This window comes from Sus scrofa, chromosome 4 (genome assembly GCF_000003025.6).
Source record: "Sus scrofa isolate TJ Tabasco breed Duroc chromosome 4, Sscrofa11.1, whole genome shotgun sequence".
Classification (NCBI taxonomy): Eukaryota; Metazoa; Chordata; class Mammalia; order Artiodactyla; family Suidae; genus Sus; species Sus scrofa.
Genome location: NC_010446.5, coordinates 118,295,493 through 118,313,259, shown reverse-complemented (window position 1 = coordinate 118,313,259; position 17,767 = coordinate 118,295,493). Strand labels below are relative to the sequence as shown.

The following is a 17,767-nucleotide window of genomic DNA, read 5'->3' as shown; positions in this document are numbered from 1 at the left end:
GAACCTATGAATGATACCTTACAAAGTCAAAAAAGGGGGCAGGGAGGTGCAGATATCATTGAGTTAAGAATATTGAGATAGAAGATAGCGGAATAGAAGGACTGGAGCTCAACTTCTCTCCTAAAAACAACAAAATTCACAACTAAAGACTGAGCACTCTTCACCCAAATGGACTGGAAACCTTAAAAAAGATATCCCACTCCAGAAGAAAAAGAGGAGGACACATCAAGAGCTTTATTATAGTAGAAGTGAAAATAAATAAATAAATAAATAAATAAATAAAAATGATAACATTAAAAAAAGAATATTGAGATAGATTATCTTGGCGCCCTAATTGCAATCACAAGTGTTCCTAAAAGAAAGGCAGGAAATTACATGCAAAAGAAGAGGAGAAGACAACGGGACCCCGGAGGTAAAGAGTGGAGAAGGATGCCAGCAGCTACCAGAAGCTGGAAGATACAAGGAACAGATCTCCTCAAGAGCCTCTGGAGGGAATGTGGTTCTCCCAGCATCTTGACTTTGGCCCAGTGATATTACTTTGGACATTTGGCCTCCAGAATGTGAGAGAACAAATATCCGTTGTTTTAGTTACCAAGTTGATGTTAAATTGTATCAAACAATACTCAGTATGGAGGCTACAAAGAACAAAGAGCTTTATTTGGGGTCTTATGAATTGTAATTTGGAAGACAAAGACTTGGGGGAAACTGAAAGAAGATTTTAGGGAAAAGAAAGAGTCAGGGGCCCACAAAGACAAAAGCTGCATGGCTGCCAAAGAACCAAGACCAACCCTAACATGAGTCAGGAAACATCTGTCCTCAAGGAATCATGAACTGCTCTTGAGAAAGGGCCCAACAGGCAGGCTACCAAGAGCCACCCTAGGGGAACAGTCCAACAAGATCCTGAGTAGAACAAGAATCAAAGGCTAGGTGTCTTTTTCAAGGAAAGTTTTGTCCAGATATATCCCAAGAGTGGGATTGCTGGGTCATATGGTAGTTCTATATTTAGTTTTCTGAGGTACCTCCCTACTGTTTTCCATAGTGGTTGTACCAATTTACATTCCCACCAACAGTGTGAGTGGGTACCCTTTTCTCCACATCCTCTCCAGCATTTGTTATTTGTTGACTCGTTAATGATGGCCATTCTGACAGGTGTGAGGTGGTACCTCACAGGACTTTTGATTTACATTTCTCTAATAATTAGTGATGTTAAGCATTTTTTCATGTGCCTCTTGGCCGTCTGTATATCTTCTTTGGAGAAATGTCTATTCAGGTCTTTTGCCCATTTTTCAATTAGGTTGTTGGGTTTTTTGCTGTTGAGTTATATAAGTTGTTTGCATATTTTAGAGATTAAGCCCTTGTCAGTTGCATCATTTGAAACTATTTTCTCCCACTCTGTAGGCTGTCTTTTTTTTTTTTATGGTTTCCTTTTTTGTGCAATGATAATCCACCTGTAGGTTTGTTGCAGCGCTATTCACAATAGCCAAGCCATGGAAACAACCTAAACGGCCATCAACAGATGAATGAATTAAGATGTGGTATACATACATGACGGAATACTACTCAGTAAAAAAAGAACAAAATAATGCCATCTGCAGCAACATGGATGGAACTAGAGACTCTCAAGTGAAGTAAGTCATAAAGAGGTACCGTATGATATCACTTCTATCTGGAATCTAATATATGGCACAAATGAATCTTTCCACAGAAAAGAAACTCATGGACTTGGAGAACAGACTGTGGTTGCCAAGTGGGAAGGGGAGGGAGTGGGATAGACTGGGAGTCTGGGGTTAAGAGATGCAAAATATTGCATTTAGAGTGGATAAGGAACGAGATCATGCTGTATAGCACAGGGAACTATATCTAGGATAATGTGAGAAAAATGTGTGTGTGTGTGTGTGTGTGTGTGTGTATGACTGGGTCACTTTGCTGTATAGTAGAAATTGACAGAACACTGTTAACCAACCATAATGGAAAAAATAAAAATCATTAAAAAAAAAAAAAGGAAGAAGAAGAAGAACTAAAGGCCAGATTCCATCCTCTTAGCTCATTTTTGAGAGCTCGCTCTCTCTTTTTTTTGCTTTTTAGGGCCGTACCCACGGCATATGGAGGTTCCCAGGCTAAGGGTCTAATCAGAGCTACAGCTGCAGGCCTACACCACAGCCACAGCAATGCCAGATCTGAGCCACATCTGTGACCTACACCACAGCTCACAGCAACACCGGATCCTTAACCCACTGAGTGAGGCCAGGGATCAAACCCTCAACCTCATTGTTCCTAGTGGGATTTGTTTCTACTGCGCCACAACAGGAACTCCAAGAGCTCTCTTTTTTTAATTTTTTAAAAATAAAGTATACTTGATTTACAATGTTCTGTCGATTTCTGCTATACAGCAAAGTGACCCAGTCATACATACATACACACATACATACACATATATATATACACATATTCTTTTTCTCATATTATCTTCCATCATGTTCTACCCCTAAGAGATTAGACATAGTTCCCTGTGCTACACAGTAGGACCCCATTGCTTATCCATTCTAAATATAATAGTTTGTATCTACCAACCCCAAACTACCTGTCCATCCCACTCTCTCCCCTCTCCCCCCCTGGAAGCCACAAGTCTGCTCTCCATGTCCAAGAGGCTGTTTCTGTTTTGTAGATAGGATTATTTGTGCCATATTTTATCTTTTATTTTCCTTTGCCATTTCTTGGGCCGCTCCCGTGGCATATGGAGGTTCCCAGGCTAGGGGTGGAATAGGAGCTGTAGCCGCCAGCCTGCGCCAGAGCCACAGCAACGCGGGATCCAAGCTGTGTCTGCAACCTACACCACAGCTCATGGCAATGCCAGATCCTTAACCCACTGAGCAAGGCCAGGGATCGAACCTGCAACCTCATGATTCCTAGTCGGATTCGTTAACCACTGAGCCACAATGGGAACTCCTGTGCCATATTTTAGATTCCACATATAAGTGATATCATATGGTATTTGTCTTTCTGACTTATTTTACTTAGTATAAGAACCTCTAGTTGCATCATGTTGCTGCAAATGGGATTATTTTATCCTTTTTATGGCTGAGTAGTATTCCATTTTATTCATATATATATATATATATATATCTCACATCTTCTTAATCTATCCATCTGTCAATGGACATTTAGGTTGTTTCTATGTCTTGGCTATTGGGAATAGTACTGCAATGAACACAGGGGTGCAGGTATCTTTTTGAATTATAGTTTTGTCTTGATATATGCCCAGAAGTGGGATTGCTGGATCATATGGCAGTTCTACATTTAGTTTTCTTAGAAACCTCCATACCGTTTTCCATAGTGTTTGTACCAATTTACATTCCCATCAACATTGAAGGAGGATACCCTTTTCTCCATACCCTCTCCAGCATTTGTTATTTGTTGACTTGTTAATGATGGCCATTCTGACCAGTGTGAGGTGGTACCTCATTGTAGTTTTGATTTGCATTCCTCTAATAATTAGTGATGCTAAGCATCTTTTCATGTGCCTACTAGCCATCTGTATGCCTTCTTTGGAGAAATGTCTATTCAGGTCTTTTGCCCATTTTTCAATTGGGTTGTTGGGTTTTTTGTTGCTGAGTTGTATAAGCTGTTGGCATATTTTGGAGTTCAGACCCTTGTCTGCTCCAGCATTCGCAATGATCTTCTCCCATTCTGTGGATTGTCTTTTTGTTTTTTAAGGGTTTCCTTTGCAGTGCAAAGAGTTTTGAGTTTAATTAGGCCCCAATGGTTTGTTTCTGTTTTTATTATCCTTATTCTAGGAAGTAGATCAAACAAGATATTGCCTGATTTTGAGAGCTCTCTTAGCAATACCACTCCATTTTATTTTCCTTTCACATTTGTTACAGCAGACACAGGAAACTTAATCAACTCCCCTTTCTAATTTCTTCATTATTTTTGTCAATTAGCAGCACCCATTTTCCTCAACACTCAAGCTTAACCTGGAGATGACCTTCAACTTTTTCTCTTTTACATATTTTATATGTAATCCATAATCCATTGTAAAAATCTTTAGTGGTCCCTATCAGAAAAGTATTAATGAAATAAAATAGAAAATATCAGAGAGCATTATATGGTAAAAGTAAATAAATGCTGTTTCATGAGTTTTTCTGGTTATATCTATGATAGATACATCCTGGTTTGTGAGATAAACCGTATTTCTTACTGTGGACAACAGCCCAAATGTTGAAATCAACTGCTTTAACATGTCCCCAAGTGAATCATCAGTTCCTTCTTTCTCAATATTGTTGGAAATGAAGAAATTTTCCTCTACCCTTCTAGGTTCTTCTGGATGATCAAAGAAATAAATTGACACGAGACAGAACAGCAGGAGAAGATCAAACAAAAGTTTAATAACATATACACATGGCAGAGACCCAGAAAAACTGGGCAACTTGCCAAAACAGCCTAAACCCTCATCTTGAAGATTATCTTCAGCTAAAGACAAAAGAGGCTGTTGGGGGTAGTGATTTGGGGACTTTCAAGAGGTAAATGACATGGAGATGGGAAAGCAAATGTTTGATAAATAAATGTTTGCCAGGCCATGCAGAGTGGACGCTGATCTCCTGAGTTTCCCTTCCAGCACACCTAGGCCAAAAATATCTCTGGCGATAGCTCTATTCTCAGAACAGACACTTTATCTAAAGTATTTTGGCATCAGCTAAGGGGAACGTAAAAGAAAGACTCCTCGAGTATTGCGCTTCTTAAAAATAATCAACCTAAATTAATCTTCATGCCAAAGAAATACATTTTGGGGGTGGCAAATTTTGCTGCCCTAAAATACTTGTATGTAGGCCTTCTTCTTCACGCAGATGTTAGACTATCAAGGGCCAAAGGCAAAAATAGAATATATAAGAGAATGGAAAGAACCAAAAAAAAAAAAACCTCTAGGCAGTTGGAAATAGTGAAATTTGTCCATTTTTTGCATAAGCTAATTCACTGACAGTTAAGAGTCCAGTCTGGACAGTGTGCCATTGGACAGGCTGGCTGGAGTCAACAAAGGTAACAATTTCAGTAGTTTATGGATGCTCCAGGAAACTTTGCTAATCCCTATGGAGCAAAGAGGAACAGGTATCTCTTTGTGATGGCTGATATGTCCATCCATTGGTCCCCAACTCTGAAAGCCACATTTGCATTGCCTGATACTCTCCTCCAGTCTCTTACCTCCCATCAGCCAATGGCAGAGCCGAGTACTGATCACATCAGTTATCTGAGTGTTTAAGAGAGTTGCTTAGTAACTAATGACTCCCAGCTGCCTTCTCTGGGTCTAAACCTCTAATACACAGTTCTCTGCTGCCCCCAGGAGGGCAAGCTGCCCTTCTCTATCCTAAAATGGGATGTTTTCTTTTAAGATGTCAACAAGACTTTAAAAACAGAATAATGGAAAAATTCTTGACCTGAATAACTAATAACTTTACCCTCTCTGAGAGAAAAGGAAGCAACAACCAGAACTGTATCTCTTGAGTCAATTCCAATCAACAAAGAAAATGTGATCAATCCAAAGACAGAAAATCTGGGGGAAACGAAGAAATTAGAAGTGGTGGCATCTACTTGGATGGGAAGATCGGTAGGAAACGGGGTAGGATCAAATTTGAAAGGTAGAAAGCAAGAGTTGAATGCTGAACATATTAAGTTTTAGATGCCATTATGCTATCCAAGTGGACATATCTGTTGATACCATATCTAAAGATATACATTTGAGTCATTGGCCATTATGGAATATCACGGATGGAAAAAAGAAGTCTGAATAATAAGCCTTGGAGGGCACTAACATTTAGAGGTTGGGAAGAACAGACAAATTCAGTAAAAGAAATTGTGGCCAGTAAAGTAGGAAGAAAACCAAGAGAGTGGTGAGTCCCCAAATGTAGAAAGTGGTTCTGAAGGTGGGTGACCTGGTTTATCATGTCCAGTGCTGCTCAGAGCTTGAATAAACTGGAGGGTAGCAACTAACTAAAGAGCATGGTTTCTCAGAGTCACCCATGGGCCTCCCACATCAGAATGATTTACTTATTAAAATGAGATTTCTGGGCCCACCTAAGATCTACTGGATCAGACTTTATGGAAAGGCACGCAGAACTCTGCCCTTAAACCAGCACTGAGTGATTCTTACGGACCCAAGAGCTGCTGTATTAGAGTCTTTGTCATTGGAATGATACCAGTCTTTTCCTAAGACTCATGCTTCTCAGGCTTCAATATGCATCAGGATCACCTGATGGATTCCCTGAAACACATAGTACTAAAACCCACTTCCAGAGTTTCCAATTCAGGAAGACTGGAGTGAGCCAGAAAATGTGCATTTCTAATCAGAGTCCTAGCAGTGCTGAGATTGTTAGGCTATGGTCTACACTTTGAGAACCACTGCAGCAACTTGAAACAAGGCGCTTTAAAAGTAGGGTAAAAATACATGCGATTCCAGATACAGAAAACAAACTGGTTACAGTGGGGAGAAGGGGCGGGAGGGGCAAGATGAGGTAGGGGATTAAGAGGTACAAATTTGTGTATAAAATAAATAAGCTACAAGGATACATGCACAACACAGGGAATGTAGCCAATATTTTATAAAAACTACAAATGAAGCATAACCTTTAAAAATTATCCATAACTAAGTTGTACACTTATAACTTAATCTTGCACCTCAACCAAACTTCAGTTTAAAAAAACATATCTGATTCAAAATGTGGCCCCTCCCTCAGTTAATAAAACTCTAAGATAACATGGTCTTAGAAATAACAAATTTCTTTCAAGTTTTCTCTCTCTTTCCGACAGCTGGACTCTCTCCTTCTTCAGGAAGCCTCTGATTTTAAGGCCTTTTACCACGCTCATCATTGCATCATGCTCACCCAGATTATTATCTAGGAAAACCTCCCTTACTGAAAGTCAGTTGATTGTGGACTTGAATCACATCTACAAAATACCTTCACAGCAACATCTAGATTGGCGTTTGACTGAATAACTGGGGATTGTAGCCCAGCAAAGCTGACACATAAGATGGGCCATCACACTACTGTATCTACAATAGAGCTCCTTTTAACTCTCTACCCCTACCTTGCTTTAATTTCTTCACAGAACTTATCACGACCTGACATTATGTTTACACATTTATTTATTTACGTATTGGCTATCTCATCTGCTAGGATGTAAGGTCTGTTAGGGAAAGAATTTTATCTTTTATCTCCTATTTTGGACACTCTGCTTAATTCTGCTCTTGTATTATTATGACCAACATTTATAAATATCTGTTTATATACATACACCCTGGGTCACTTTTCCAATATTTAATTTTTTTCTTTCTACAGCCACACCTGTGGCATATGGAAGTTCCTAGAGCTAGGGGTTGAATCAGAGCTGCAGCTGCCGGCCCACACTATCGCCACAGCAATGCCGGATCAGAGCCGCATCTGTGACCCACACTGCAGTTCGCAGCAACACCAGATCTTTAATCCACTAGGAGAGCCCAGGGATCAAACCCACATCCTCATGAGGACTAATCGGGTTCTTAACCCACTGAGCCATAACAGGAACTCTAATATTTAATTTTTTAAAGTAATCTTTTTTCTAATGTCATTTAGAATTAATTTTTTCAAGTCATGTTCATATATAGAAGTATAATTCTACAAAGAGTAACATTTTCCCTTTCTGGTGTAGAGTTCTGTGATTTCTGATAAACATGCAGTCATATTACCACCACAATCAAGAAATAGAGCATTCTCCTCACATCAAAAAGTTCTTTGGGGAGTTCCTGTCGTGGCTCAATGGTTAACAAACCTGACCAGTATCCATGAGGATGCAGGTCCGATCCCTGGCCTTGCTCAGTGGGTTAAGGATCTGGCGTTGCCATGAGCTGTGGTGTAGGTCACAGACATGGCTCGGATCCCATGTTGCTGTGGCTGCGGTGTACAGCAGCAGCTATAGCTCCTATTCGACCCCTAGCCTGGGAACCTCCATATGCCGAGGGTGCAGCCCAAAAAACAAACAAACAAACAAAAAAGTTGCTTTGTGACCCTTCATAGTCAACCCTTTCCCCACTCCCACCCCAAGAAAGCACTTGTATTAGTTTGCTACGACTACTCTAACAAAATACCACAAACTGGATGGCTTAAACAACAGAAATCTATGTCTCACAGTTCTGGAGTCTGGAAGTCCAAAATCAAGGTGTCAGCAGGACTGGTTCTTTCTGAGGGCTGTGGGGGAAGGATCTGTTCCAGGCCTGTCTCCTTGGTTTATAATGACTGTCTTCTTCCTGTGTCTCTATACCTTCTTCCTTCTGTGTGTGTCTGTGCGTGCACATCTTCCTTTTTATAAGGACACTAGCAATATTGGATTAGGACCCATCCTAAAGGCCTCATTTTAACTGAATTACCTCTGTAAAGATACTTTTCCAATAAGGTCACATTCTGAAATACTGGAGTTAGGACTTTAACATATGCATTTTGGGGCAACACAATTCAACCCATGACACCACTGATCTGTTTTCTCTTCCTCTGGATTTGCCTTTTCCAAATTGTTTGCTATCATTTGAATGAAATCATAGCCTCTGTGGTTTTTTGCATCTGACGTCTTTCAATCAGCATAATGCACCTGAGATTCATCCATGTTGCATGTGTCAGAAGTTCATTCCTTGTCATTGCTGAGTAATATTCCAGTGTGCACACTAGTTTGTTTATCCATTCACCAGCTGAAGGACATTTGAGTGGTTTCCAACTTGCAGCAATTATAAGTAACTACATATCACTACATATCTTCACATACTGGTTTTTGTGTACACAAATGTTTTTGTTCCTCTTACATAAAATATTTAGACATGGGATTTTCTAGATCACATGGTAAGTTTTTTAACTTTAAAAGAAACTACCAAATTGTTTTCCATAGTTACTGTACCATTTTTTCATTCCAGCCAACAATATGTGATAATTCAGATAGTAAAGAAAATTATATTTTGTGATATTGTTTGGTAATACTTAAGGATATTAATTTAGTATTACAGAAATGATGGAAGCAAGAGGTATAGTTTTAACTTGGAGGTTATCTGCTTACACCACCCCACTCCAAGAAAAGCTCTTTGTAAGTAGCTTGTTCTCAGAGAAAGGGAGGAGAAGAGAGAGATTCTTCTAATTGCAGCAAGTTGTTTCTTGAAATACATATTTAGTTTTTAAAATTTTCACCAAAATAAAACATACACATAGGTTTTTTAAAAAATCAAATAGTACAGAAGCCATATAAGAAGAAAACATTCTGTGTTCCTCTGTCTGCTACCCTCAGTTCCTAAACCTAGCAGCAAAACCTTTCACATATGTCTGCTTTGATTCTTCTGACAACTGCCACAATGTTTCTTAATACTATATTCTTCCCATTATTTCTTGCTATACTATCTTGACACATTTTTAATTATTTTCCTGCTACTCCCTCTGCTCACCTCCACCCTCTATGTGTTCATATCACTATTTTTAGTTCCTCTACTGACCACTTTTGTGACTTAATGTAATGCCCAAACTTCTATCTGCTTGTCTCAAATATAGACATTATCCTTTGAACTTCTCTTACAGTAGACGAGGATAATAACACCTTTAGCATTCTTTTCATATTCCCTTCCCCATCCCCTCCCATCTTCTGTCAATCAGTAACTTCCACACGGTCAAGGTGAATAACATTTACATTCTACTCTGTGACCATAATTAGATTTTACCCTGTTTTGCCTATACATTGATTTCAAAGTTGAAAACTATGAAGAGCATCTATGTTATGATTACTGATTGTTTTAATACTGTTCACTGAAAAGTCAAGATGGATTTCCTAACTTATGTCTCCAAAGTTTTGACCCAAGTGCTACTCAAGAAAGATGACAAGGTTCAAAACAGATTCTCTTTTCTTACTGTCCCACCAATTGCTAGAAATTAGACCATATTTTGGGTTGTTCACATTTAGAACATTGACTTTCTCATACTGTTCAACATTTGTGTCTGTCTGTTTGTTTTGCCTTGGAGTTTCTTAGAATTTTTTCTTTCTATATAGGATAAAGAAGTAAATGCATTCCACACAATATTCTTAATATCACCCATTTATCACTTAGAATTCATTCATGTCTCTTTAAGTCTACAGATTTCCTATTTTCAGTTGAATCTTAGGCTACGAATTTCTTGTACAGTTTTTTTTTTTTTTGAAGCTTTTAATTGGTTTTCCCTTTCTTACTATGTATTACATGTTCTTTGCCATGTCCTAAAGTTCTTACTATTTTTTTATGGATTCAGTAGTTTCTTAAATTTTTCTGTGTTTTGAAGAGTTTTATTTTGTTTTTGCCTAGTTTTTGTTCTCTGAATTACCTATTTCCTCAAGAGTCAGGGTTTTTTTTCATTCATTTTATTTTAGTTCCTCTTTTTTATCTTGCGGGATAATGTCCGGAGACTCAGCTGCCTATTTCAATTTAAGAATGTGCCAATGGGAAGTTTGACAAGGCCTCACTCTTCCTCCTGTGTGTCTCTCTTACTCACAATACTACCACACTCACAAGACTTCTGATGCCAGATATGCATGGGATTTTCCTCATACCAAGCAACTCTGAGATACCAGCTAGTCCTATAATTTAACTCAATTCTGATACTATCTACTTGAAGATAGCATCAGGTCCTGCAGGTTGGGGTTCCGGCCTAGGAGATGCTAATCGCAAGTCCAAGGTGTGGCCTGACTGGCTGTAAACTGAAAGTTCCCATAACCCTCTCCTTAGGTTCAATCAATTTGCTAGACTGGTTCCTAGAACTTAGGAAAAGTTTACTTCCAGGATTACTAGTTTATTATAAAAAGATTTAATACAGAAACTACCAGATGGAGAGAAGCATAGGGCGAGGTGTGTGTGGGAAGGTACACTGAGCTTCCATGCCCTCCCCAGGCAAGCCACTCCCCAGGACCTCATGTGTTCACCATCCCACAAGTTCCCTGAACCCTGCATTCTGGGGATGTTTGTGGAGGCTCCGTTATGTATCACAGTCCATAATAATCAATCATTATCTCAATTTCCAACCCCTGTCCCCTCTCCAGAGAACGGGGTTAGAGGGCTGAAAGACCCAAGCTTTTAATCACAGCTGGGTATTTCTGGTGACCAGGCCCCATCCAGGATATGATCAAGTATCACTTCATTAAAACTAAAGACATTCACAAAAATTCCAAGGGATCTAGGAGCTCAGTGTCAGGAACCAGGGTCAAAGACCAAATACTAGAACAAATGATGCTCTTAGTGCTTATTATTTAGGAAAAAACGAGGGTTTTGGGAACTCTGTACTGGTACCTGGAGGCAGAGGCCAGTGCACTTTGTCTCTATTATCTCACACCTTTGCGTAAGAAGACAGGGCTTATTGTTAGACCATTTTTGCTTTATTTTATTTAGTTATTTATTTATTTTTTTGCTTTTTAGGGCCACACCCATAGCATATGGAAGTTCCCAGGCTAGGAGTCCAATTTGAGCCACAGCTGCTGGCCTACACCACAGCCACAGCAACACCAGATCTGAGCCAAGTCTGCAACCTACACCACAGCTCACAGCAACGCCAGATCCTTAACCCACTGAGTGAGGCCAGGGATCGAACCTGCAACCTCATGGTTCCCAGTCAATTTCTTTCCACTGTGTCACAATGGGAGCTCCAACTTTGGGTTTTTGAGTCAATAATTTCAGAGATCTTTTTAAGACTGGCTCTGCCATGATGGGAACTGCCCCTTTTTGCTTTAAAGTGGGTAACCTATTGGAGAGTTAGCCCAGCCATTCTACCCGCTCCCAAATACCAAATGTGTTGAAGAATGTAAGCAGAAGCCCTGTACAAACCCCAAGCTTTGGAAGATCCTGGAGACAGCCAGCCATAAAAGAACTGCTGCCTCTGCACAGACCCAGAGCAGTTACCTATTCCACACTGGGAGCTGAGGGCCATCAGTGGGGCCCTCAGAGATGGGGAGGGGGCAGCAGGCTTCCAGGGCTCAGAGGTGCCCTTGGAATACAGGAACTATATAGCTTCTTCTCTTACATTCTGTGTTCACTCCTGTACCCTTGGCTCCAACGACAGTGCCTGGCACATCGACAGAAGTTAAAAAGCTCCCAAATGCTAATTCTGAAGACATAATCAAATGTACCTCAGTGAAGAGGATGGAGAGGCATTTATGGCATGTATTTCCCTTCACTCTTCCCTTCTCCCCCTCTAACAGATCCTCCTCTTCTTTCAGCAGGGTGTCTGGCCACTCGTGGAGGAAATAAGACTTCCCAGCCTCATTTGCATCTAGGTGACATGATTAAATTTGTTCCAGTGGAATGTGAGTGGAGGTAGCAGAAGAAACCAGGCAACTGGATGATCTGGAGGAACTAAACCAACAATAGGCCTTGGCTTGCCTGTCTACGATTGTGCAAAAAAGAAATAAAATTTTCTCCTGTATTTTGCACTTTCTGGTACAGCAAGTTTGCTCAATTCAGCATTCAAACAACATAGTTTGGCTGTTGAAGGAGCTCTCTAACAAGATTAAGTTTAAAAACGACTATAAAACAAATGACTATAAAGAAATGGCACCAAAGCAAAGATTTATGACAGAGAAACTAAAGCCCAGAATTAAATGAAGTATTTTAATATGCTAAGAATATTAAAGGCCTGCCTGCTAAGGAACATTTAAAGCACAAAATTGAAGAAGATATAATATGACTAAAAAAGACATAATAAATTAAAAGATGGCAGTGCAAAAGAGAACTATCAGTGTCTACTTTATTTTTTCTCCATCAAAGAGAATAATCTTGAAAGTGGAAAGACTGAAACAAACACAATCAGAGGGAATAAAATGAACAAGAGAGAAGATGAGCATCTTGGGCCCCAATTCCAGCCACTTTACCCTTTACCTGAAGCTTTGCTTCTCCCAAGTTTATCAGAGAGGACGTGTCAAACACCAGACTCAGAGGTGCCTTAAAAAGACTGGTGAAAATATGCCTTTGGGGCTGGAGGGCAAGGCTTCAAAAGGTAAAGAAAGAATGGCCTGATTTGTGAGAATTACTCAGATATGAACTTATTTCGTATTTCATTTATTTGTTCATTGACTCTCTTCCTTACACACACACACACACACACACACACACACACAAAACATGCCTCAATTAAAATATAGACTTCAAGAGAGCAGAGATACTGTCAATTGTGTTTTCCATTGTGCCTAGAATAGTGATGCTTGATGCACTCTCTTTAAAATCATTTCCCCTGGCACACCAACATGTTACTGTTTCTCCCAGCTTAACAAAACTTTCATTGGCTTCACTTCCCCTGTCTGAAACTGTCCCAATTTTTTTTGACTCCCTCTTGCAACATAATGCAACAGTCCCCTGTACTCTCCATATTAGTCTGCTCTGGCTGCCATAACAAAATGCCATAGACTAGGTTGCTTAACCAACAGAAATTTATCTCTCACTGTTCTGAAGACTGAGAAGTCTAAGATCAAGGTGCCAATGAACTTGGTTCTTGGTGAGAGCCTTCTTTTCTTTCGCTTTTTTTTTTTTTTTTTTTTTTTTTTTTGCCTTTTTAGGGCCATACCTGCAGCATATGGAAGTTCCCAGGCTGGGGTCAAATCAGCTACAGTGGCCTGCCTACACCAGGGCCACAGCAACATGGTATCCAAGCCAGGTCTGCAACCTATACCACAGCTCATGGCAACCCCGGATCCTTAACCCACTGAGCGAGGCCAGGGATTGAACCCGCATCCTCATGGATCCTAGTCGGGTTCATTAACCACAGAGCCAAGAAGGGAACTCCTTGGTGAGAGCCTTCTACCCACCTTGCAGACTGTCGCCTTCTCCCTGTCCTCACCTGGCCTTTCCTCACTGTGCACACAGAGAAAGTAACTGCTCTCTCTCACCTCCTCCTCTTATAAAGCCACAAATCCCATTCTGAGGGCCCCACCCAAGGCTTAATCTAACCCTAATTACCTCCCAAAAGCATCACCTCTGAGGGTTAGGGCTTCAACGTATGAATTTAAAGGGACACAAACCTTCAGTCTATAACATGCCACCTCGCCCCTCCAAAATTCATGTCCTTCTCATATGCAAATACATTCATTCTGTCGCAAGAGCCCCAAAGTTGTAACTCATTCTGGTATGACTCTAAAGTCCAAAGTCCAAAGTTTCATCTAAATAACCTCTAATCAGTTAAGTGTGAGTCTCTAGGTATGATACAACCAATGGCATAATTCCCCAGCTGTAAACCTATGAAACCAGGAACGTTTAATGCTTCCCAAATATAATGCTGTGCCAGGATAGACATCCCATTCCAAAAGAAAGAAGTAGAAAAATGGCAAAAAAGGAAAATTAATTGGTCCTAAGCAAGTTCAAAATCTAGCAAGGTGAATTTCATCAGATCTTAATGCTCAAGAATGCATATGTATATAAACACATATACATATATAGCAACAAATATATGCATATATATACATGTATATATAGAGACTCATTCCTTATGATAAAACCATTTTTACATAAAAATGTATAATTTTTAAGTATATATATATATTTGTGTGTGTGTGTGTATATATATATACATACATAAATTTATTACAAGAAATTGAGTCACACACTTATGGAGGCTGAGAAGTCCCATGTTGGGCGGTAAGCAAACTGGAGACCTAAGAAAGCCAACAAGAAGAGTTTCAGTCCAAGTTCAAATCTCAAGACCAGAGAACACTAATGTTTCATCTCAAAGACCATCAGGCAAAGAGAGAGACAGACTCTTTTCTTATACAACCTTTTGTTCTGCTCAGGCCTTCACTGGGATTGGAGGAAGTCCACAGTGAGGAAGCCAATCTGCCAATCCAAATGTGAATCTCATCTAGAAACACCCTCACAGACACACAGAGAATAATGTTTAATCTAGGTGCCTTGTGGTTCAGTCATGTTAACACATAACCATTCCACTCCTGATGCCAGTTCTTCTCTTCCCATTCTCATTTAAGCCCACTCTGAAAGGAGTCTGTCCTTATGACCCTTGCCTAGGTTCCAATGTCCTCTGCCCTGCTAAATCCATCTTTCTCACCTTGTCTGCAACATTAGAAGAATTTAACATGGTTGATCACTCCTCTTCTTGACACATTTCATTTGACTCCCAGGACAACACTCTCTCTGTGATTGTGTTACCACACTGGTTCATCTTTCTAAGTCTCCTTTGCTGGCTTCTCCATTTTTCCATGTTGGGATACCTTTGGTTTCCGCTCTTGGACATCTCCCAGTCTTGCATTCTTTCCATTGGAAATTATATTCGACCTTAGGACTTGAAACACAACCACGTGGGCCCAACTGTTAAAGTCACAGCTTTAGCTCTGACCTCCAGCTGAACTCTCAAACCATATGTTCTACTGTCTCTGATAGACATCTCGACCTCAGCATGTCCAAAATGGAGCCCTTAATATCCCCACCTTTGAATATGCTCCATTTACAACCATCTCCATCCAAAAGATAATTTCATCGTACTCAACTTCCACGTGACATTGAATACTGTTGTTCACCTCAGTTTTCTAGATACTTATTTTCTTAGCTCCTATGACTCCACCTACTCTTAGTTCTCTCATGGCTCTGGCATGCTGTACTCAGCCTTCTACGTGGACTTCTATTTATACTCTTAAAGTTTAGGGCTTAAACATTAAGCTTCGTGAACTGAAGTCTGGCACTTGCCATCAGACTCCACACGGGGTAAAACATGAGCTACACTGCCGACCTGCAGCGCCCCAAAGCTCAGGGTGGAGACGGGAGTGAGGCACGCTGTGCTCTGGGAAAACTGGAAGAACAGGTCTTCAGAGAGTTATTTTTAGATTTTATGAACCCAATTCTTGCATCTCCTCATATCCAGAAAAACACTAAAATTCGTCAATGATGACTAAAATCTGTGACCAGTAGTCCCCTTCATGAGACCAGCAGCAAACTTCTGTAAAATGTGTGCCCGGCTGCAGGCACCTCCCCCTCACCTTCAGGACTTAGATCTTAATAGTCCCCCCTTTCCTCTTTCAGAGAAAGCTCTGAAATACTGCCTCCTCCTAGGCTACAGTTAGTGCGCAAAACAAAAGATGTTATGGTCCCCCGGTGAGAAGAGCCCCTCCCAAGGGTGGGCCAATGAGCCCTGAGGGAACTCAAGAAAGCATATCAAAGGAGTGATGCCAGTAAGCCCAGACCTTTGGTTTCCCAGGGAAACTGGTTTTCTGTCAATCTTCTGTAAATCTGGTTATCTGCACATCTTTTGCTCCTACCACCTCCCCATTGTTGCAAAAACTCCTACATCCTAGCCTCGCCCCTCCCCTCTTCAGAGTGGTTTCTCAGGGCTACCTGAGAATTTCACCCCAAATAAAACTTAACTCTCTCCTTTCAAGCTGTATTTCCTTTTTTTTTTTTTTTTTTGGTCTTTTTTTGCTTTTTCTAGGGCCGCTCCTGCGGCATATGGAGGTTCCCAGGCTAGGGGTCTAATCAGAGCTGTAGCCACCAGCCTACACTTTATGAACTTTCTGCCTACCAAACCAAAAAACCCAAGTTGTTCAATTAATTAACTAAATGGCAAATTAACAATTAATTAATCTATTCACTTCATCCAATTTTCATTCTTAAACTCAACCACTGTCCATTGATGGATGAATGAATAAAGAAGTGTGGCATATATGTGTGATGTATGTGTGCGTATCATACATGTGTATGTGACTGTGTGTGGGTATGGTCTGTTATTCAGCCATAAAAGATGAGGAAATCCTACGATTTGCAACAACATGGATGGACCCTGAAGGCATTATGCTAAATGAAATGTCAGACAAAGAAAGACAAATACTGTATTATTTCACTTAAATGTGGAATCTAAAAACAAACAAACACCATCAAACTCACAGACCAAGAGATAAGATGTGTAGTTACCAGAGGTGAAAAGCAGGGAGGGTGGGGAATTGGAGGAAGGTGGCCCAAAGGTACAGACTTCCAGTCATAACACAAGTAAGTACTAGGGAGGTGACGTCAACACAGTTAACACTGCTGAGTAACACACTGGAACGCTGTTAAAGAGTTAATCCTAACACCTCTCATCACAAGCGGAAATTTTTTCTTCCTTTTTTTCTTTTTTCTTTCTTTTCTATTTGTTGTATCCATATGATGATGGCTGTTGCTGGACATGCGTGGTAATTATATGGTAATTATTTCATATGTAAATCAAACTGTCATGCTATACATCTTAGATGTATACAAAGATGGATGTCAATAATTTCTCAGTAAGAATGGGAAAAAAAGGAGTCCTTGTTGTGGCTCAGTGGTTAACGAACCTGACTAGTATCCAAGAGGATGTAGGTTCAATCCCTGGCCTTGCTCAGTGGGTTAAGGATCTGGCATTGCTGTGAGCTGTGGTGTAGGCTGGCAGCTACAGCTCTGACTTGACCCCTAGCCTGGGAACCTCCATATGCCATGGGTGTGGCCCTAAAAAGACAAAAGCCAAAAAAAAAAATGGGGAGAAACTACTTTTGCACATAAGTAGATCTTGTGATAGGGTCAGTCTTTGCCCCTCTGCAGCAATTTTGGTTTCATACTTCTGTCCTTGTGTTCTAAGGATTCACCTAAGGTCCTCCTTGCCATGACGCTAATAAAGGATGGCAGAAATATACTGGGAGCTCAGCCTCACCAAGGGTAAAGTCTGGGTCATTTTAAAATCCAAAATGCTCTAGGCGTATGTGTTTCAATAAATAATTCCCTTGTTTTGTTGGGCCAATCATGCATCTGCTT

The 17,767-nt window shown here is 40.3% G+C and overlaps 1 protein-coding gene across 8 annotated transcripts in view; it reads right to left on the bottom strand.

Annotated features, from left to right (window-relative positions):
* FRRS1 (ferric chelate reductase 1) overlaps window positions 1–17,767 on the bottom strand; it is a 114,507-nt gene that overhangs the window by 70,388 nt on the left and 26,352 nt on the right. Inside the window, exon 1 of one of the 8 annotated variants that reach the window (XM_021088477.1) lies at window positions 15,063–15,322. The exons of the other annotated variants lie outside the window; for them this stretch is intronic. Within the exon in view, the coding sequence (XP_020944136.1) occupies window positions 15,063–15,092 (30 nt within the window). The 5' untranslated portion in view covers window positions 15,093–15,322. Of the gene's footprint in view, window positions 1–15,062; window positions 15,323–17,767 lie in introns of those variants that run through there. 8 annotated transcript variants of the gene reach the window in all.